A 19,717-nucleotide genomic window follows, 5' to 3' on the forward strand; every position below is an offset into this window, starting at 1 on the left:
AATAGGGAGAGGCAGAGAACAATGGAGAGTCCTGGAATGTCACAACGGGATCTTCCACGGGGAAGGGCCTGAGCTACTGGGAAATTCCCTCTGACCCACCCAGCCTCACAGGCAAGCAGCCTGAGGTCTGATCCCCAGCATCTCCAGATCTAGCTCCACACGCCAGAGGCTAAAGCAAACACCCGTCAGCCAGGCCTGGTCCACGTGGCTGGCCCCACCCGGTGGGTCTCTGTGGTCTCGCTGGGCTTGTCAACCCCCTCCCGGGAGCTGGGGACCCACCGGGACGACCAGAGCCCCCCCTTCCCCGTGACCTCGAATCCGAGATCAAGGTCACAGAGGATCCGCAGGGCAGCGAGAAAGTCACCACCTGACACACAAGTGTTGTTCAGACCTCCTGGGAAGAGCCCACAGGCCCAAGCTGGCCCCTGGGCTAGCCCAGAGCCCAGGGTCATGTTGCCAAGGATCAGCGACACAGGGATGGCCGTGATCTGCAGCTGTGTCCCCCACACGGGCACTCAGGTTTCCGCCGATCCTCCTTTCTGAGAAAGCTGCTTGAGGATGTGCTTCTGTGGAACAAAGGAGGGAACTGAAAAAGAGCGGGTGGTGAGGTGGGGGCTCCAGGAGTAGGGGGCGCCGTGGAGGGCAGGGAGTGCAGTGGGACAGAGGGCGGGACACTGCATGAGGCTGTTAAGAGGGGAGGGGAAACCAGGGGGTGCTCGATCTGGCTGGCACTCTGCAGTCCCTGAAAAGACCCCTGAAGTGGCGAAAAGTGGGCTGGACTCTGGTCCAGCCAGTGAACAGGCCATGGCCTTGAGCGGGTGACTCAACCTCAGATAACAGTCCTTGTGGGACCACTGAATGTTTAATAAATGATTTAAAAAAAAAAAAAACTTGAAGAGTCACAGGTGAAAAGGTCAGGCTGTGGGATGATCTCTTCTGGGTGGAGAGAGGCATGGCCACCGCCTCCAGGAAGGCCTCAGCCTTGGGGCTCTCAGGTGGGGCAGGGCCACATTGGACACCTGCTGCTGTTTGACTTTGCTTTTAGTACGCATCTAAAAGGACCTGCCGTACAGTTTAAGATAGTAGCTGACTGGACGTGGTGGGAGGGGCCCAGTCAGCCCCGCTCCGGCCACCACTCCAGCCCATTATGACCTCCCTGGTCCTGCCCAGGCCTTTGTGACAGTTGCCCCTGAGGTCCCTATGAGCCATGACACCCAGAGCTCCCTTAGTAAGAGGGTGGCAGGACAGACCAGGCCAAAGCCTGGAACCGGGGTCAGGAAGGGGTCACAGGGAGGAATGGAGGGGCTGAAAACCCTGGGGCCCTGTGGCCACACCCACCCCCAGTGCCCCCAGCCCCCAGCTCCGAGCAGCCACGGGGGGTGCCTGGACCAGCCCTGCCCGGGGTTCGCCAGGTGGCCCTGCATGGTGCCTCTCAGCCCCACCCACTCGATGGAGACTGCCAGGCCTTTCTCAACCTTGGGGACAGGGGGTGGGGGGCCCAGGGTCGGGGGCGAGGTATCCGGGAACTTCATCACAAGCGAGGACGGTGAGCTGCAGCGACAGAGGCTGCGAGACCCGGCAAGGATGAGACAAGGACAGATGGACAGCAGGCTGGGGTGGGGCTGGGCCCTGCACTCTGGCCGCCAGCGAGAGCAGAGGGCTTCCCAGCAGGTGGCAGGGCCCAGCTCGGGGCCCAGACCCTGCCCGTGCCCACCCCTGATCCCGGGCACAGGGGCCCCGGCCTCACCCAGGGCAGATCCCCCCCAGCTCCAGGGCATTCCCCTGGGGCCCGCAGAGCAGTCCTTCCTCCAGCTGGAGCAGGAGAACCAGAGTCTGGTGAGCACCAGGCCCCGAACCCGCCAGACCCTGCACCCTGCTAGACTCCATGCCCTGGATCTGCCAGACCCCACTCCCTGGACCCCACATCCTGCCAGACCCCATGCCCTGGACCCGCCAGACCCATCTCTCCAGCCCTGCCAGACCCCACGCCACAGACCCCATGCCCCAGCCCTGCCAGATCCCTCTCTCCAGCCCCGCCAGACCCCGCGCCCCAGCCCCGCCAGGCCCATGCCCTCTCCCCAGCCCCCGCCCCAGACACGGCTGTCCCCATCTCCCCATCTCTGTGCCCCACCCCAGAAGAGGCAGAACCAGGATCTGCGGGAGCAGCTGGGGGCCCTCCTGGGGCCAGGGCAGCAGTTCCTGCCCTTGTGCCCTGAGCACTCGAGCTGCACGGCCCTGGCCTGGGTGAGTGCGGGGCGGGGCCCGGCCCTAACAGGATCGCGGGGGGCTCTGGAGCGCTCTGTGGCTCCATGCGCGCCCCCCCACCCCACTCCCAAGCAGTCCATGACCACGGACGCTGCCGATGGCCTTGGGGCTGAGCCGGGGGCTCCTCCGCAGCCCCCTGAGCAGGCCTGCGCCCGGCCCCTGGAGGACAGGGCCCCTCTGCAGCTGCTGCGGCAGGAGCTCTGCCGGGGAGAGGAGTCCTTCGTGCAGCAGTCCCAGGTGGGCCGGGGGGCCGCGGAGGGGCGGGGCCGGGGTGGGGCGGGGCCAGGGCTGGGAGGGGAGGGGACGGGGCGGGGGGGAGGAGTCCGTGCTGCAGCCCTAGGTGGGCCCGGGGGCGGGGCCTGAGCGGGGCCGAGGTGGGGAGGGGCGGGGCCGGGGCAAGGGGAGGAGTCCGTGCCGCAGTCCCGGGGGGCGGGGCCGGGATGGGGCGGGGCTAGGGAGTAGTTTCTGCCGTTGTCCCAGGTGGTCCAGAGGGCGGGGGCCTGGGAGGGGCGGGGCCTGGATGGGGCGGGGCCAGGGAGTTGTTCCTGCATCAGTCCCAGGTGATCCGGGGAGCGAAGCCGGGGGCGGGGCCAGGCCGGGGCGGTGGGGGAGGAGTCCGTGCCGCAGTCCCTGGTGGGCCCGGGGGGTGGGGGCAGGGCCGGGGCCGGGATGGGGCGGGGCCAGGCAGTCGCTCCTGCAGCAGTCCCAGGTGGTCCAGAGGGCGAGGCCGGGAGGGGGCGGGGGGAGCGGTGCCGGGGCGGGGGAGGAGTCCGTGCCGCAGTCTCCGGTGGGCCCGGGGGCGGGGCGGGGCGCAGTGGAGCGGCAGCCGACCACCCGCCACCCCTGCCTTGGCCCACACTGAGCCCCCTTCCCAGAACGAGCTGCAGCAGATCCGACTGTCCTTTGAGAGGAAGAAGATGGCTATCACCGAGGTGCCACCTGCAGGGGTGGGTGGGGGCGCCTGGCGGGGGCTCCACCTGTGGAGAGGGGCGTCCAGCACGGGTCCTGCTCCATCCTGAGGGCGTGACCCAGCCTCGCCCCTCCCACCAGGTGTGGGATGGCGTGGCCGAAGTACACATGGCGCTGAACAACCAGGCCACCGGGCTCCTGGTAGGTCCCCAGAGGCGCGACGCCCAGAGGATGAGCGGGTCGGGAGGGGGCGGGCGAGCAGGACCCCCGCTTTACCCTCTCTGGCCCCCAGAACCTCAAGAAGGACATCAGGGGCGTGCTGGACCAGATGGAGGACATCCAGCTGGAGATCCTGGGGTGATGTGGGGGCTGGAGGCCCGGGGGCGGGGGCTGGCTGAGCTGCGATGGTGTTTGGGTCAGGGTGCCGTGGACCCGTCCCTAACCGGTCCCCAGTTCCCCAGCGCCATGGTAGTGATGCGGGCTGAGGAGGGGGTATACCTATGGTGCTGACTGGAGCACCCCCGGTCCCCCAGGGAACGGGCCCAGTGTCGCACCCAGGCCAGGAAGGACCAGAAGATGGCATGCAGAGGGGTAAGCCCCCACACACCCTCTTCCCGGAGGCCCAGCTCAGGCAGCGGGGGAGGAGCCCGGTGAGCAGGCCTGCCCTGACCTCACCGGCTCGGCCCCTCCTCCGCAGAAGGCACGGCCGCAGCTAGGATGCTCCGAGGGCCTCGGAGGCCAGCTCTGGTAGGTGGCCTAGACGGCACAGGGACCGAGCCCAGTGCCCAGGGCCCGTCCCCGGGCGCCCCGCCCCCTGACCACCACCGCCCGCAGGCTGCTGGCCCTGAGGCTGCTGCTGGGCGCCCTGCTGGCCTGCACCGCCGCCTACGTGTACGTGGTCGACCCCGCGCCCTTCGAGGGGCTGGTGCCGCCCCTGCTGAGCCGCGCCGCCGTCTGGAAGCTGCGGGCCCTGCTGGGCCCGTTCCTGCACCTCGAGGTGGACGGCTTCCTGCCCTTCTAGGCCGGAGGCCCAGCGGCCCCAGCGAGGAGGAAGCCAGCAGGCCGGCGCGGCCCCCGGCTCCCAGCGGCCGCTCCGGCCCCCGCCCACGGCACTGCGGCGCACCGTCCCCGCCCGGAGGCTTGGAGAAGGGAGGGGGCGGGGGCTGTCCTGAGGGCTGGGCCTGTGGCCGGACATATAGTCGTGACTCTCGGCCTGTGCACTTGTTTCCATGGATACTGGGGCGGGCGCTGGAGGCTGTGACGCCTTCCCTGGCTAATCTTGCAGCCAGGGTCCCCAGGGTGGCGCCCCTGTCTGGCACCCCTCACCCACCCGCTGCAGGGGCAGCTTCTCCGCAGCCCCCTTGCCACCAGGAGTGGGGAGGGAGCCTCAATGAAAGTGAGCTCCCCAGGCCTCATCCCTGGGTGGGCGGACCTCGGGGAGCAGGTTCTCTGCCCTACAGGTGCTGCTGAGCCCGAACACAACCCGTGTCCCTGTCTGGCCTGCCACCCACATCCCACACCTGCCCAGCCACCACCCAGCGCCCTCCACCCCCCCTCCCCGTTCCTGTTTACCTCCCCAACCCAGGGTCCCTGGCCAGGCCAGGCTTGAAGGACAGGGGGACCACGGTGGTGGACAGAGCCATGGAGGTAAAACACCAAAGATTTTATTTACTGCATTAAACTGGGGTGAGGGAATACCTTTTAGAACAATAGAGACCAGATTTGTGGCTGCTCGTCCCCACATGGGGGAAACAGAGCTCTCTGCTGGCCCAGCCGGGGCCCTGCCCCACTCCTGGGGGCGTTGGGGGGCTCAGCTGGCTGGGGGCTGCAGGGCTGGGGGCAGCGGGGCCCTCTGAGAGTCCCAGGTGTGCAGAGAAGGAGGGAAGACCGTCGGGGCAGGACTGGTGGGCTGGGGTCTCCTCTGGCTGGCTGCTGCAGGAGCTTAAGGCATCCGTTCATGTGCAGAGTGCAGGAGGGGGGGGGCAGTGCAGAGACCTGCAGGGGCTGCCTGAGACCCCCGCCGGCCCGGCCCGGCCCAGCCCACAGAGGCCGGGCTCCCTGGGAAGGAAGGGACGTGTAAAGTGCTTGGTCAGGCAGGGGGTCAGGTGGGGGGGCAGCGACAGCCCAGAAGGCTGTGGTGGCCCCAGCAGCTCTGGGGCCCCTGCCTGGGGGGTCTGACCCTCTGTGGCGGGTGGGGGCCTCCTGAGCCGGGAGGGCGCAGGGTCACGGGCCCTGGTGGGCTGGGGGTCAAGTCAAGCTGTGGCTGGTAGAACGGAGGCCCCGGGCCACTAGGGTCCAGGGCAGCCCGGCCCTCCGGGGCCCCAGAGTGGCCTACTTGGTGTCCCGCTCAGGCCCTGAGAGGCTGGGGAAGAGGCTGGAGGCAGCCAAGTGCAGCCGGCACACGGCCCCCCGGGGGGGCGCCCCTGCGGCTGGGCTCCAGGGGGCCCGCAGCGGTGGGTGGTCCTCTGGGAGGCCGAAGTGGCACAGGCGCAGGCCAGGGGGTGCCCAGGGCTGGCCGCGCCGCCCCCATCCACGGCTGCAGGTGCCGATCCAGCCCCTGTGGGTCGCAGCGTCCAGTGAGAGAGAAGCAGAAAGGCGGAGGTCAGCGGAGCAGGCCCTGCCCCAGGCCTCCAGTCCCTGAAAGGCTGCAGATTCCCCTCGCCCCGCCCACCATGCATCTGAGGAGGGGCACACGGGGACAGGTCCAGCTGCCCGGCGTCCCAGCCCGCGGGCACCCCTTGCTCAGGGGCCCTGGGGCGGCTCAGCCCAGCTCCCCCCAGACACCCTGTTACTGCCGGGGTGACACAGACACGGGGGCCGCACACCCCTGCCCGGCCTCTAGCCTGGCACAGGGCCAGGGGCGCCCACCCAGAACAGCCAGGCCCGGACAGGCTGCCACCCCCCCTCTCCCTCGGCCTGAGCCCCTCTGCCCAGCCCGGAGCCCTGGTCTTGCTCAAGGAAAGGACCCAAGTGACTCTTTTTCTTTTTTTAATAAAATTATAGATATATAGATGTAGATATAAAAACACAGAACAGACACAATGCAAGCGGACGCTGCCGTGTGCTTACTCTCGGGTCCCTGGCACCAGACGAAACTCCGAGCCCTCCCGATGTGCTTCCCACGTGGGCCCCAGGCTCCAGCGGGGCCTGGGCTTTGCGTGCCTTGGGTGGGGGTCTCCAGTTTGCAGGGAGGGGGCTCGGGGTGGCCTGGGCCCCAAGGGGCGGTGTCGGGCCTCCTGTCTGCTCCCCCAGCCCCCGTCGCCTCCCACAAGAGCATAAAGCAGAGGTTAAGGCTTCAATTAAAGCGCGTTTCCAGGCGGGGCAGGGGAGGGGGACGGCAGGGGCCCGAACGATGACACGTGGGACACAGCATGGCAGCTCAGAGCACAGACGTGGGGACGTGCCCACCAGCAGGGGCAAGACGAGACACACGGAGCCAGGACCCCACCCACAGCTGGCTGGCTGTCCGTCTGTCCATTTGTCCACCTGTCCATCAGAACAGCTGGGTGCCTGTGGGCTGGGCCTGTGCTCCCTGTGGGAGAGCTGGCTGTGCCAAGCTACAAGCTTGCAGCAGGTCCCTGAAAGGCAAGGGGTCGGGGCAGCCGGGTGGCGGGGCCCTCGGCCAGGGGCTCAGGCCTCTCTGTCCGTCTCTGGGCCGCAGGGAACCGCGCAGAAGGAAAGCGAGTGGGGCCGGCCGGGTGACAACCTCAGGGGCAAAGGCGGGCTCCGTGCCCCTCGCCCCCCCAGCTCACAGGAGCAGGACCACCAACGAGCAGGCCCTGCGGCCCCATGGTGCCCGGTGAGCAGGTGCAGACAGACGGCTGAGGACGAGGGGTGGGCCGCGGAGGTGTGGCTTTCCTCGCCGAGGCGTCTGCGCCAGGCCTGGGCCTCCTCTCCAGGGGCAGAGAAGCTGGGAGGGGTGGCTGCAGGGGTCGTGGTTCCCATGGCGCTCAGCGATGGGGGGCAGTTGGTCTTCACACCGAGATTTCGTATGTGGTCCCACCCACGCCGGACACTTTCTTAACCAGCGTGTGCCGGGCAGGGCTGGCGGAGGGCCCCAGGGGGCCTGGGGCCGGCCCCAAGCGGGTCAGACCCGGGGACTGCCCATTAAGCTTACTTGGGGGGGTCTTCAGCTGAGGGTGGTCCCTGCATCGAAACAAGCAGACATGCACACACGTGAACACGGGACCACGGCAGAACACGGCCAGCGGAGGCAACGGACAGAGGACACAGACAGACGGCGCCCTGGGCGGCCCCTGCCTCCGAGCCTGGACAGTCCCACGTGGAAATGGGGGGCTGGGGGCGGAGGACAGACAGCTGTCAGAATAACCACCATCCCCTCCCAGGCCGCTCAGCATAGACCAAGGGCACAGGGAAGCCAGGTGGACCCCGGCCAGGTGTGTCCCTGTCCTGGCGCCCTGAGCAGCGGAGCCGGCCGAGACCATCTGACTTCCTCCTCGCTCCCTCGGAGGAAAGCAAGGGGCTGCCCTTTGGCCCTCTAGCCGCTGGGTGCTGACCAATAGCGTGGACCTTCCGCCCCCTGGGCCTGTCACTCAGCCTGCCTCCGCCCCCCATCTGAGCCTCCGTTTGCCTGTTTCTGAGCAGGGAAGTCCCCAGAGAGCCAGGATCATGCTGCCCAGAGTGCACATCCGCTGTGGGATGATGTCCCCCTGACTTGGCCTTCTGAACCCAGACAGTTGGCCATCTCTAGAAAGACCCGAGGTGCCCCATGCACTGGGTCTGTTTCAGCCCAGAAAGAGTGCGAGCCGTTGGCTCAAGGTGAAAAATCACCTGCCCCCGCCCCAGGGTGTCCAGGGCGTCCTTGGAGCCTGCAACCCTCACGCTGGCCAGCAGGAGCCTCTAGGCCGGGTGAGGCCCACCCCTCAGAGTAACCTCAGGCCTCCTGGGCAGCCTCCCAGCCAACAGCCCCGCAGACCCCTGACCCATGCCTGGTGACTGACCGCACCCCCAGCACCCACCTCTGCACAGCCAGAGAGGGCGGCGGTTCCGGGAGGTCCGCATGGATGAAGGCGACGGCTTTGGGGCCGGCGTAGGAGGGCGAACAGGGGGTGCCAGGTGGGGACGGGGGCACCTGGTGCACCGGCGACCTGTGCGGGCCGCTGGCAGGCCGGGCCCCTGGGCCGCCGCTACTGGCCAGGTCTGCCTGCAGGGAGGAGGAGGAGGTCCGTGGTGCCCGGCTCACTGCGCTGGACAGCGAGGACAGCGAGGTCTGCAGCGCGGGGTTGCGGGCGCCCCTGAAGCCGGGCCCGGCCACCAGGTCGTCCCGGGAGCCGCAGCGCAGCCCGGGGCCATGAGGGCCCTCGGACAGCATGCCAGCCTGCTGCAGGCTGTAGGAGCTGGGCGTGTCGTAGACGCCTGAGTCTCCGAAGAGCGAGTCGGCCTGAGAGCGCAGCAGCCGCTCCCGCTCCTCCCTGTCCTTGCGCTCCTGGATGGAGGCCATGATGGTCCGGGACAGGTTGTCGTAGCGCACTGGCGAGGGCTCCCGCGGCCGCGGGCCCAGCACTGGGCTGAAGCTGCGGGGTGGTGGCCGTGGCGGGTCGCCCGGCGCCCCTGCGTGCAGGTAGGGTGAGCGGTAGCCAGGGGCGCCGGCTGCGGGGTGGGCCGGGCAGGCGTGGCCCCCGGGGGACCCGGGGTTCAGCAGGCTATCGTAGGACAGGCTGCCATTGCGGTTGGGCAGCGCGTGGGGGGCAAAGAGGCTGTGGTGGGGTGTGGGGGGCCCCCCGTCGGAGCGCAGGGGCTGCAGGGCCACGTGGTCCCCGCCCCGCCGACTGGCCGCCTTGAGGCTCAGGGAGCGCAGAGCGCCTGAGAAGGTGTCAGCAGCGCTGAGGGGCGGGTAGTCAGGCAGGTCCAGGCTGGGCTCGGACTCAAAGTCTAGGCTGTGGATGCTGTCCTCCCCCAGCGTCAGGGAGTCGGTGCCCGTGACCTACAGGGAGAGAAGGCACGTCCACGTCTGCCCACCCCAGGCCCTGCTGGATGCCCTGTGCCCTCTGGGAAGCTGCCATCAAGTGGCGGCAGGTGCACCGCTGAGCTGCTCCCAGAAGCTCTCAGTCCACTCGCCCCTGGAGTGAAGAGGCCCAAGGTGGGCACGGCAGTGTGGGTGGCCTCAGGGCACATGGACAACCAGCCAGACCCTCCGTGGGATCCAGGACAACCTCAGGAAGGAGGTGACCATTCCAAGGGCCACCAGCCCTGGGGGAGCTCCCTGGGGTCTGGGCGTCTGGCCCACCACGGGCCTGCCCTCCACTGCCATGAAGGAAACATGCAGCCCGGGGACCTCTGGGCTCTTGGCCTCTGCTCAGGCCGCCCACTGCCCCACATGAACGCAGGGAATAAATGTGCTTCCTCAAACAATCTCAAATTACTCTGAAGCCTTCGCGGGGGCCCTGAAGGCCTCAGGCGGTGATTAACGTGGAATTCCAGGCGGCCCGCACACAGTGCTGCCGGGGGCAGCGCCCACAGTGGGCCGGGGAACAGCGCCGAGCCAGCAGGCAGGCAGGCCAATGGCCAGAATGACCAAGACGCCCTGCCCCAGCCGGCACGCTCACCCTCTGTGACCCGGAAGGGGTCTTCAGAAGTGCCGCCTGGGGGCGGGGCCTCCACGGAGTGGTCTTCGAAGAAGTCTGGGGGCGGGGCCCTGGAGCTTCCCAGACAGGGTCTCCTGGGGCGAGGCCTCCAGGGGCGGGGCCTCTTCGGGTAGAAGCTCCTGGGGGCGGGGCCTCCTGGGGCGGGGCCTCTTCGGGTAGGAGCTGCTGGGGGCGGGGCCTCCTGGGGCGGGGCCTCCTCGGATAGGAACTCCAGGGGCGGGGCCTCCTGGGCGGTGCCTCCTGGGCACGGCCTCCGGAGCCTGGGCGATGCCAGGCCTCCTCACCTGCTCAGCCGGCCCGCAGAATGGCGCCTTGGGACCCGTGGGAAAGGCAGGCCGGAACTTGTACATGGCGGGTGTCGGGGGGCTGGTCCTCTGCGCCGACAGGGCGCTCTCTGGAGAAAACGGGCCGCGGTCAGGCTGGGATCGCTCGGCGCCCCTCCCTCCGCTCAGGCGCTCCCACCTCACCAGCACTGCCCGGGCGCGGGGTCTGCAAGTCGCTGCCAAACGTGCTGGCCTCCACCTTAGGGGGCAGTGGCGGCCCCAGGTCCAGGGGCTTCTCATCCAGCCGGTCCAGGCTGCCCTTGGACTGGAAGGGGATATGGTCAGTGGTGTGCAGGGTACAGGCCAGGGGCAGGGCTTTATTAGGGACTTCATCCTGGTGCCCAGGACCCTGACCCTTCCTTTGTTCAGCTCGGTCCTCTTCCTTCTACTTCGTGGTCCCGCCAACCTGGCGGCTTCCCACCGCTCCCCGTCCCCAGTCCACCCCTGGGCGCCCACCTTGCTGCGGCCTAGGCCAGCCTTCAGCCCATTGTCACTAAGCTTGACCTTGAGCGGTGGCGCTCGCTCCAGGAGCTCCGGCCGAAGGAAGGGCGGCTTCAGGCGAGCAGCCAGCGGCAGCCGGGGCGGCTCCACCACATACCTGCGCCAGGGCAGAGGGTCAGTGGCCAGGGCGGCCCCGCTTGAATGCGCACCGAGGGGCGGGCCCGCCAGGTGAGAGCAGATTGGATGGGCTGAGAGCCTCACCGGGGCGCCAGGGGACTGCACAGCACGTGCTCCACGTTCCCATAGCAGCCGCGGGTGAAGGGGTTCACGCCCCCACGGAACTTCCCTGTCACCTGTGGATATGGAAACTCTCAGCCAGCCTTGTCACCCAGGGTCCAGCCAAGGAGGGGAGGAAGACAAGCAAGGACAGCGGGGTTCCTCAGAGGTCAGTTGGGCAGCGTCAGCCCAGGGGTGTCCCCCACCTAGGTCACTAGGACCTGCCCCTGCATGCAGTGGAACTTCTAGGTTCTGATCCACTGGTGGCCGCAGTGGCCACCGATGGGGATGTGGAGGGGGACAGGGCAGGCGAGACCTTACGTGCCAAACCCCACTGGGGACTCCAGGGCCGGAGCCTCCCCCAGCACTGCTGCGGGTCAGCCAAGGGCCCCCAGGCCCCTGCTCTGCCCACCCTCCCACAAGTCATGGTGTGGCTCGGGCTCCTCGCTCAGCCGGTCAGGGACCCGCCCACGCCCATCCGCGTCAAGAATGCACGCCCCCCCCGCCCCCCCAGATCTGCACCTGCTCGTTGGTGGTGCGGCCCCGAGTGACCAGCACCACGTGGAAGCCCGTGAGACCGACGACGGGGATGAAGAAGAGACCGGCCACACACATGACGGCCATGCTGGCCCGTTAAGGCCAACGGCCGAGGGCGAGGACGGAGCAGCTGCCTGTGGGCAGACGGCCCAGGCCCTCCCCACCACCCACTCAGGGAAGGCGACCCACTCCCCGGGGGCTTCCGGGCTCCGCCCCAGCCCTCCGGGCCTCGACTTCCCCGCGAGACATGTCCCCCGCCCCCACCGCCTTTGTGGTCAGGCCAAGGATACGTGATGGTGGTGTGGGCGGCGCCCAGCCCCTCCGCGTGGTTCAGCACGTAGACCAGCCCGAAGGCGACGACGCCTACCATGTGCGCGCTGAGCGACAGCAGGAACAGGAAGAAATAGCGGTAGTTGCGGCGCCCGATGCAGTTGTTGACCCAGGGGCAGTGGTGGTCGAAGTCCTGGGCGGGAGCAGCGCGTCAGCACGCAGTGGGCGGGGCGGGATCAGGAGAGGGGTGGAGCAGAGGCGGGGCCAGGGAGGGGCGGGGCCGAGCCGAGGAGGGGCAAGGGCAGGGGCGGGGCGGGGCGGAGCAGAGGCGGGCCCGGGGAGGGGCGGGGCCGAGCAGAGGAGGGGTGGGATCAAGGGCGGGGCGGGGTGGAGCAGAGGCGGGGCCAGGGAGGGGCAGCGCCGAGCAGAGGAGGGGTGGGATCACGGGCGGGAAGGGACCGCAGGAGGAGCAGAGGAGGGGCGGGGCCGGGGCGGGCCGTCACCTCCACGCAGTTGTCGCAGACGCTGCAGTGGGAGCACCGCGGCGGGCGGTAGAAGTGGCAGGTGGCGCACCACTTCATACGGACCTGGATGCCCCGCACATCCACGTTCTTGTACAGCGGGGCCCGGAAGTCGTCCTCCTTGTCCTCGTCCTCATCCGCTGCGGGCCGGGGGCGGCAGGAAAGTGACCGCCCTGGCGGGAGAGGCCAGCCCCTCCCCAGCCAGTCCGCTCCCGGCCCAGCTCGCCCTCGTCAGCCACTCACACTAGAGCGAGAGCGAGAGCGAGCGGGGAGCCGCCCCGCACGGGGCCCTACCTCGGGGGAAGACGCCAGGGTCCATGAAGGTGGCCATGCTGAAGTTGGCCAGGACAAAGAGGAAGAGGATGCCATTGTAGACAGGGACGGCTGGGGACACGGCGCGTGTCAACCACGGGCACCTGTGTCAGACAGCAGGGCAGAGCTGGGTCTGGGGTGTGGCAGGTGTGTGGGGAGGAGACGTGGGGCAGCGGCCTTAGGCCACACGCCTGCGGCGCTCAGGGTGGCCACCAGAGCCAACTCCGACCCAGCCACCCCTGAGCACCTGCCAGGAACTCAACTCCCAGTTGAGAAAACTCAGGCTCAGAGAAAGGCAGGAGGGGTTGGCCAGAGCCAAGCCTTGTCCTCCGGCCCAGTTGGGCATCTTTCCTGCGCCCCCTGCCCCAGGAGGAGTGGACGCAGACAGGGGGTGGGAGCCCATCTCTGCCCATGTACTCTGATGGGCAGAGGCCAGTGACCCGCTGGGCAGCTCAGGCCAACCCTGGGCCTCACCCAAACCTGTCCCCGGCCTGGCAGGCCCCTGCATCCAGGGAGATTCTGGGGTGTGGTATGGAGAGCTGCCTTCCTGGGTCTGTAAATGCATGATGGGGAGTGTGCATGCCATTCCCTGTGGGGTGCGGTCTCAGGGCCTAGGCCCAGGTGCGTCCGCACCCAGGCAGCCTCGTCTCGTAATTTTATGCATTTGTCTGTGGCTGTGTCAGGTGTGCGGGCTTCTTCCTTGTCGAGGTGCGCGGGCTCAGTAACTGCGACGCACGGGCTGAGCTGCTCCGCGGTAGGTGGGACTCAGCTCCCCAAGCAGTCATCCAACCTGCATCGGATTGGCAGGCGGATCCTCAGCCACCGGACCCCCAGGGGGGCCCCAGCCCCTTCTTCTTAGTTTGTCTCCTTTCTCTCCGCAGGGCAGTACAGAATTCCTGTGGACTCTGAAGGCACAGGCCCCTACCCCTTCGCCATCTCTCATCACCCCTCCGCACCGGGCTCCAGGACTGTCCCCTCTTCCAGTAAGCCTTCCCAGACTTCTGGCTCCCTGCGGAGGTCTTGCACACCTCCCTGGTGGACAATCTGGCACCGAGAGTGTCTTCCTGGCCCTCACAGGACCTGCCCACAGCCCTCTCTGAGGATGTGCCTGGCCTCAGGCAGTGGCCTGGGCCCCCTGCCCCCACCCTTGGCGGGTCCCTGAGTCTGCCCACCAGGCTACCCCAAAGCGCCTCTGGCTCCAGGCTCCCCGTCTCTCCTATGCTGAGCAGGGGGTGCCCGATGGGTCCGCTCCCGCACACCCAGACCCTGCGTGGAGGCCGGGAGCCCCCGGGTTCCCTGACACCTGCCTCGGGGACCAGCCCTGTGGCCACCCGCGAGTGAGTCGTGTGGGTGGCCCTGCCCAGCCCTCACCGGCCACGCTGGCACCCAAACCTGCCTTGGCCGGCTGCCAGCCCCGCCACCCCAGCAACCACCTCTGTGCGGGTGGAACTTCTCTATTTTTAGTGGAAAGTGAGAGGCTATTTAAAGACTCCGCTCCCACGGCGGCAGCACGCTGGGCGGGCTGGGAGCCGCGCGTCACCCCTTCCTCTTCTCTGGGACCCACCGTGGAGGTGACACGCAGCCCGAGGACACAGCGTCTGTGTGCCGGGCGGCCCGCCTCCACTGTGCCTGCCCACGGCCGGGAGCAGACGCCTTCCCCACGCCCATCCCTGCACGCCGGCCCGGGCATGCAGGTGGTGCTCAGCACACGTTTGTGGCCTCCGATCCAATGCCATTTGGAGGGTCGGCGGTGGGCCCCAGAGGTGTGCTCTGCCCAATGGGTTGGGAGGGGCTACCGGCCCAGATGCCAGTGGAGACAGGTGGGTAAGACAGAGCCAGGCCCGGCCAAGACTGGGGACAGGTGGGCGCTGCAGACCCACCCTGGTGCGGAGAACTGGCTCCCCACACCCCTTCTGGAGACGGCTGGCCGCAGCCTCCGTGCGGAAGGAAACGTCTTCTCCTGCACTGGTGCCGAGGGGGAGCCAGCCCGCTCCCGAGGAAGGGGCCGGGACTAGGAACAGACAGACATGCGGACGCAAGGTGCAGCAGAGCGGTGCGCCTGTCAGCCCTGCTTCACCGTCGGGGGGGTGGGTATCAGGGTCATCGCCCTGCCCCCGGCGGCCCATGCCGCCCTGTCCTCCCTGAGCCTCTGTGGCCCTGAGTTGCAGCGGGACCGGGGTGAGAGCTGCAAGGCAGCGGAGCCACGCTTGCTGGGTGGCCTCTGCCCCGGACAGGTACTGCCCGCCCCCAGCGCCCATGGGCAGCACATCCCAGGGGAGGGCAGGGTGTGGCCTCAGCAAGGGCGGGGCAAGCCTGGGGGGAACACGGGTTTTCTGACGGGGACCTGAGCCCCCTCCATTCACCGTCTCCAGCCCCCCAGGCTTGACTCGAACACGGGGTCAGGGGCTGCCCTGCACGCTGGCCCGCGTCCTTCCGCTCGCAGCCTCCACCCCCGGGCTTGCCGAAGGGGGTCTCAGGCCTGGGTCCCCCACGGGGACTGGCTCAGTTACCAGTGCTGCCAGGGCCCGAGAACAGGTAAGCAGGGGAGAGGACGAAAGAGCACACGTCCCCGTGAGCACGCACACACATGTGTGTGGACGCTGCATAAACAGGCACACACACAGGACATGTGCAACACGACAGCCAGGTGTACACTGACATGTGTAAGGACAAGCACACTCGCACACACAGGACACGTGATCAACATGACAGGTATGTGCTGATGTGTGTACAGGCAAGCACACTTGTGCACACAGTGCACATCCATACCCACAGACACGGATGCAGACACGTCCCCTCCCGTGGACCCCCACACCCCGCCCTCTCTGGACCCCTGTCCGCTCCCTGTGGGCCGGGCAAGCATGAGGAGGGAGTGAGGAAGCACGTGCTCGGTGGGCAAGGCCTGGCGGGCACTGCCTGGGAGCTGAGTCTGCGCCGGGCTCCAGGGGGACCTCTTGGCCCTCGGGACGACCCCCCCACCCCCCAGGAACGGCATGCTCCAGGTACGCCCTGCCAGCTGGGGGGTGGACACTGCCCACCGGGACAGCTACGCTGCAGGCCCGGGCCAACCCCCTCCCCCCAGAGCCTCCCGTGAACCCACCTGGGCCCACAGGAGGCTCCACCCAGCAGGATGGGGGTTCCACAGGGTAGCAAGCAGCCACGGCTAAATGTGGAATGGAAAATTTTAGCTCAGACGTTTTCATTTAAAACGGATTCTTCATTAACACTGGCTAATGAAGCTCAGGAACAGGGCAGCCGGGACCAGAGGGTGGGCGGCCACTCTGCCCTGGTCTGGCTAGGAGGGGCTCTGGCTTCCTGCACCCACCCCACAGACCCCCGAGCAGAGGAGGAAGGTGCCTCAGGGCACCGGGGCTCCTCAGGCCACATGCGGCAGGTCGTGGCAGGGAGCTCACCTCTCCATGCAGCCCCTGCCAGCGGCCCCGTCCACGTGGGCCCACCGCAGGCTGGCTTAGTCCTAGGCCGGGCCTCATGGCCCGACTGGACATAGGGACCACTCAGGTCCATCGTGCCGACCCCTCTGTGCAACATCCAGAGGGGAACCCAGTGGGTCCAGGGAGACAAGATAGCCCAGCCCCCACGTGGGTCCCGGCCCCACAGCCCTGGCCCTCTGATGTTCATAGAATCCCCGTCACTCTGCAGGGTGGATCCAGGCGTGGGAAGGGGCAGGGGCAGGGACCTGGCCTGGGGCTCTCAGACCCCTCCCAGCACCTAAGCCGGCCTGGCACTGAGCCTTCTGGTGCCCGGGGGACAGGACTGTTCTGAGAACCCAGGAAAGCTTCCTGGAGGAGGAGGGCCGCCAGGAACCTCCCCTGTGGCATGCTACCCTTCCTCAGCAGGGGGACCCCACCTCTGGGCATGCTCGCCATGCCCCAGCCTCTCCTGGTGACAGGTCTGAATGCCCTACCAGCCAAGCCCCTCAGTGAGCTGGCCCAAGGCAGGGGTCCCCGGTCCCATGAGCCTGGGCTCCCACTCTGAGCCACACCAGGAGCTGCTGTCTGCGCCAACCTGCCTCAAATGGGCAGCTCATATTTCCTGAGCGCAGAGAGGGGCCTGGGGCCCCAGCGTCCAGCAAAGCCCAAGAAGCAGAGAAGACAGAGTCCCGATCCCGCGGGGGCCCGAGGCGGGGTGGGGAGAGCCCCAGAGAGGGGGTCTGGCTCCGCAGAGGGCCTGGGATCAGAGCTAAGGGGATGCGAGGCCTGTCCAAGAAGGGCACTGCCCGGCCCCCTGCCCACCCGAAACGGCCCACTGCGGGCAGCGTCACTGGGCCTGGATGGCCTGGCAGAACCCCCACAGAACCCCACCGCCTTGGTAGAGCCCAGCAGGACTGGGCTAAGAGCAGCCCGGGGTCCTCGATGGTCACTCGGCCAAGGAGCACGGCCCCGGGGCACAGAAGGGTTCCCGGGCAAGAGGACTGCTGCGCCTGGACCCAGCCCGTGCCCCTGCGCCCCCACCTTCCACACCGAGCTGCCCTGGGGCGGTGAGCACAGAGGCAGGGCAGGGACCCTGCACACCCGCCCCCCACCAGGTGGGGCTGTCGGGACCCTCTGAAATCAAGGGAAGCCACAGGACAGGAGCCCTTCCTTGGGGGGTCAGGGTGCTCTGAGTGGGAGAGGGGATGGTGCTGAGCTCAGCTTCCTGCTAAACTTTCTCTTGCATCTCACAAGTTCTCACCAAGAACACGAATTCCTTTTAAAGTCAGAAGGACTAATGCTAAATTGCACTTGGGGGTGAGGAACCAGTGGAGGCCAGGCTACGAGGAAGCAAGGCTGAGGCTCCCCCAGGGACCCCCGCCCGGGCCCGGAGGCCAGAGTAGGGAGCCCGCCCCCCAGAAGCCCCCGCGGGACGTGTCCCCCCTTGGCCCGCGCCCGCTGCCCACAGCCAGCAGCATCTCAGTGACTAGAACACGTCTGCTCGCCAAAGCCAGAAATAAGCCCGTCCACACAGCCTTTTTTAAACACGCTCCTGGCAGCCTATGGCGCCCACCCAGCCCAGCCGCCAGGGCCCGCTCGCCTCCAGGCACCCAGTGCAGCCTGGTCGGCCTCGGGCCGCTGCCCGCCGAGGGGAAAGGGTGCCCAGCTGGCCGCAGTCACCCCAAGCCTCAGGTCCCCAGGAAGGCTGGAGCAGTAATTACTCCGGTCACCTGGCCATGTCCCAGTCTGGAAACCGTGGCAAGAGGCGGCCACAGACCTGCATGGCTGAAGCCGGGGTCCCCAACCCCTCCCTGTGCCTGGGGTGGGGGGCAGGGGGTGGGTCACGACAACGCAAACAGAAGCTTGTCATCAGCACCCGCCTGGTCTGCACCAGCCCAGGATCGGCCGGCCCCCTGCCTCAAGGGTCCCAGTGTCCACTGGAACTGGTGTCCCTGGGTGTGGCCTGGTTGGGCCCTTTGGCCGTGACCACTGGGCCTTCCTGAGGAGGTCAAGGGAAAGAGGAGGGCACTGCCAGGCCAGTGTCGGCAGTGGCCGTGGGGCAGGCACGTGGCAGCTGGGCCAGGCCACACCTACGCGGGAACAACTTGGCTGTGGCCTGGGGCCAGACGGCCGGGAGGGCACCCGGGAGCCACCATCCACTGCTTGCAAGGGGGGCTGGTGGCCCTGGGTGGCCGGCGTCCCCTCGTGGGCCCACAGGGAGGGAAGGGCTGCAGCCACACCCTGTGCAGATCCGCATGCACTCCGCTGCCCCGGGTGGGGGCCTCGCACCCAGGGGGGCCTGCCGGACTCCAGGGTCCTCACACCCAGGACCCACCTGGCCCTGCCTGGCTCGCGGCATCAGTCTTGGCCCAGGGTGGGGGCTCGCGGCGCCCACAGCCCTGTGCCCCCTGCCCAGCCCAGCCCACCATCAGGCTCCGGGCGGGGTCCAGTCCCACGGGGCCGCGTCCAGCGCCGTGCGCGCAGCCCTGCCCCTTCTGGCCCCGGCGCCCGCCGCGGCCGACTCACGTGAACACGAAGAACAGGGTGCTGGAGCCGACCAGCAGTGCAGCCGCCGTGGCCACCGGGATGTACTTGGCGGGTTTGAGGCGCGTCCCGGGGCTGCGGGGCATCCTGGGGGCCGCGCCGCCGCATCCCTCCCCGGGGCCGGGCGGGCGGGGCCGGCAGGACGGGCAGGACCCGGCGGCGGCGGCGGCCCGGGAGGAAATCCCACCCCGCGGGCGCGGCGGCGCGGCGGCGTGCTGATGTCAGCGCGCCCCTTAAGGTGGACCGGCGCGCGGGGCCAGGGGCCAGGCGGGGCCCCTCGCGACCGCCGCCCCGCCCGCCCTCCCCATCTTGCGCCGGGGGCGGGGCCGGGCTCGGACCCTCCCGCCGGGGGCCTCTTCGGGCCACTCCAGCCAGGAACCCGCGACCCTGGGGGGCTGCTGCGGGCCTGCGCACCTGGGGTCTGGCCCACCAGGGTTCGCGCCGCCGCCAAGGCCCACGTCCGGCCCACGGTCCCTGCGCGGGGCCCTCTTGGGGCAGCCCTTTCCCTGAAACACCTCGGAACTCCTGCGGGGCAGGGCCACGCCCCTTCTGCCTGGAGCGCCCCCCCAACCCCGCCCCCGCTCCCGCTCCAGGACGTGTCCGAGGGTGGCCGATCGTGACACGTCAGGGCACCTTGGTGGTTTATCCCCTGCCCACTTCACAGCCCCTGAGCTAGACAGAGAGGGCGGCGGCCGGCAGGGTAAGGAGGGAGGGGCGCTGGCCCTCTCCTGTCCCAGGATGCAGGGCTCGAGGGACAGAGTGGAGTGTACTGGGGAGAGCCCAGCGCCCTGCCCCTGCCTAGGACAGCCCACCCCCCGCGTGGGCAGGCTCACCCCCTGCAGGAAACCCCACCCCGGGACCCAGTGGCGGCCACTTAAGGTGGATCTGACCACAGTGGGGTCTGGCCAGCCTGGGTCCTCTGCTCTGAAACCAAGACCTTCAGCCCCTCCCCAGGTGGGAATCCACGGCAGAGTGTCTGCCTGTGGCCAGAACCCTGTGCAGCCATGTCCCCAGTCCACCTTGGGCTGGGCGATCCCGCCTGGCCCCGGGGCCCCAGGGCAGCTGCTAGACAGAAGAGAGGGTGCGTGTCCTCCCATCACCCCCGGCCACAGCCTCTGCCCGGCGGGGAGCAGCCCCCCAGGAGGCCCAGGGCCGCAGGCAGGCAGGGAGAGGACACCTCCTGGCTCTACCCAGCTGCCTCTGCCTCCCGTGGCCCAAGGTTCTGAGGACACACTGCGGTCCTAGGGCCTTGCCCTGCCCCTCAGGGTCTCTGGGTCTGTATG

General features: G+C 68.5%; 2 protein-coding genes across 8 annotated transcripts; one reads left to right on the forward strand and one right to left on the reverse strand.

The window, feature by feature from the left end:
* Positions 1–1,227: 1,227 nt before the first annotated feature.
* On the forward strand, positions 1,228–4,384 carry CCDC188 (coiled-coil domain containing 188). 4 transcript variants are annotated; one of them, XM_081541906.1, is made up of 9 exons: positions 1,228–1,836; positions 2,137–2,244; positions 2,341–2,502; positions 3,141–3,212; positions 3,316–3,375; positions 3,467–3,531; positions 3,708–3,765; positions 3,872–3,921; positions 4,009–4,384. In XM_081541906.1, exons 1-9 carry the CDS (start codon positions 1,297–1,299, stop codon positions 4,193–4,195), a joined length of 1,302 nt encoding a protein of 433 aa, XP_081398032.1. In that variant the 5' UTR covers positions 1,228–1,296; the 3' UTR covers positions 4,196–4,384. The 4 variants fall into 4 exon arrangements, with proteins under 4 accessions (XP_081398032.1, XP_081398033.1, XP_081398035.1 ...); XM_081541907.1 differs by having other exon boundaries at positions 3,141–3,197; XM_081541909.1 differs by having other exon boundaries at positions 2,398–2,502.
* A 432-nt stretch (positions 4,385–4,816) lies between these two features.
* Positions 4,817–18,598, reverse strand: ZDHHC8 (zDHHC palmitoyltransferase 8). 4 transcript variants are annotated; one of them, XR_014068873.1, is made up of 12 exons: positions 18,417–18,598; positions 12,442–12,563; positions 12,130–12,287; positions 11,647–11,819; positions 11,342–11,444; positions 10,805–10,896; positions 10,559–10,700; positions 10,247–10,367; positions 10,064–10,173; positions 8,154–9,118; positions 6,244–7,320; positions 4,817–5,731 (listed from the first exon to the last, which is right to left on the reverse strand). XR_014068873.1 is itself a non-coding variant. In XM_081541802.1 (12 exons), the coding sequence occupies exons 1-12, from the start codon at positions 18,518–18,520 to the stop codon at positions 5,117–5,119; spliced, it is 2,385 nt and encodes a 794-aa protein (XP_081397928.1). In that variant the 5' UTR covers positions 18,521–18,598; the 3' UTR covers positions 4,817–5,116. The 4 variants fall into 4 exon arrangements, 3 of the variants coding, with proteins under 3 accessions (XP_081397928.1, XP_081397930.1, XP_081397929.1); XM_081541802.1 differs by having other exon boundaries at positions 4,817–5,232; positions 7,292–7,470; XM_081541804.1 differs by lacking the exon at positions 6,244–7,320 and having other exon boundaries at positions 10,607–10,700.
* Positions 18,599–19,717: the final 1,119 nt, after the last annotated feature.

This window comes from Giraffa tippelskirchi, chromosome 11 (genome assembly GCF_054371585.1).
Source record: "Giraffa tippelskirchi isolate mGirTip1 chromosome 11, T2T-mGirTip1v1.2.pri, whole genome shotgun sequence".
In the NCBI taxonomy this organism is placed as follows: domain Eukaryota; kingdom Metazoa; phylum Chordata; class Mammalia; order Artiodactyla; family Giraffidae; genus Giraffa; species Giraffa tippelskirchi.

Coding starts and splice junctions, on each gene's coding strand:
- CCDC188 (XM_081541906.1), top strand. CDS start 1,297: ATGGAGGGGCTGAAAACCCTGGGGCCCTGTGGCCACACCCACCCCCAG. Junction 1,837..2,136: donor AGCAGGAGAACCAGAGTCTG/GTGAGCACCAGG, acceptor GCCCCACCCCAG/AAGAGGCAGAACCAGGATCT. Junction 2,245..2,340: donor GCTGCACGGCCCTGGCCTGG/GTGAGTGCGGGG, acceptor ACTCCCAAGCAG/TCCATGACCACGGACGCTGC.
- ZDHHC8 (XM_081541802.1), bottom strand. CDS start 18,520: ATGCCCCGCAGCCCCGGGACGCGCCTCAAACCCGCCAAGTACATCCCG. Junction 9,119..10,063: donor TCTGCGGGCCGGCTGAGCAG/GTGAGGAGGCCT, acceptor CTCTCCCTGTAG/GTCACGGGCACCGACTCCCT. Junction 7,471..8,153: donor CCCTCTCTGGCTGTGCAGAG/GTGGGTGCTGGG, acceptor CTCCGCCCCCAG/CCCCCCATTTCCACGTGGGA.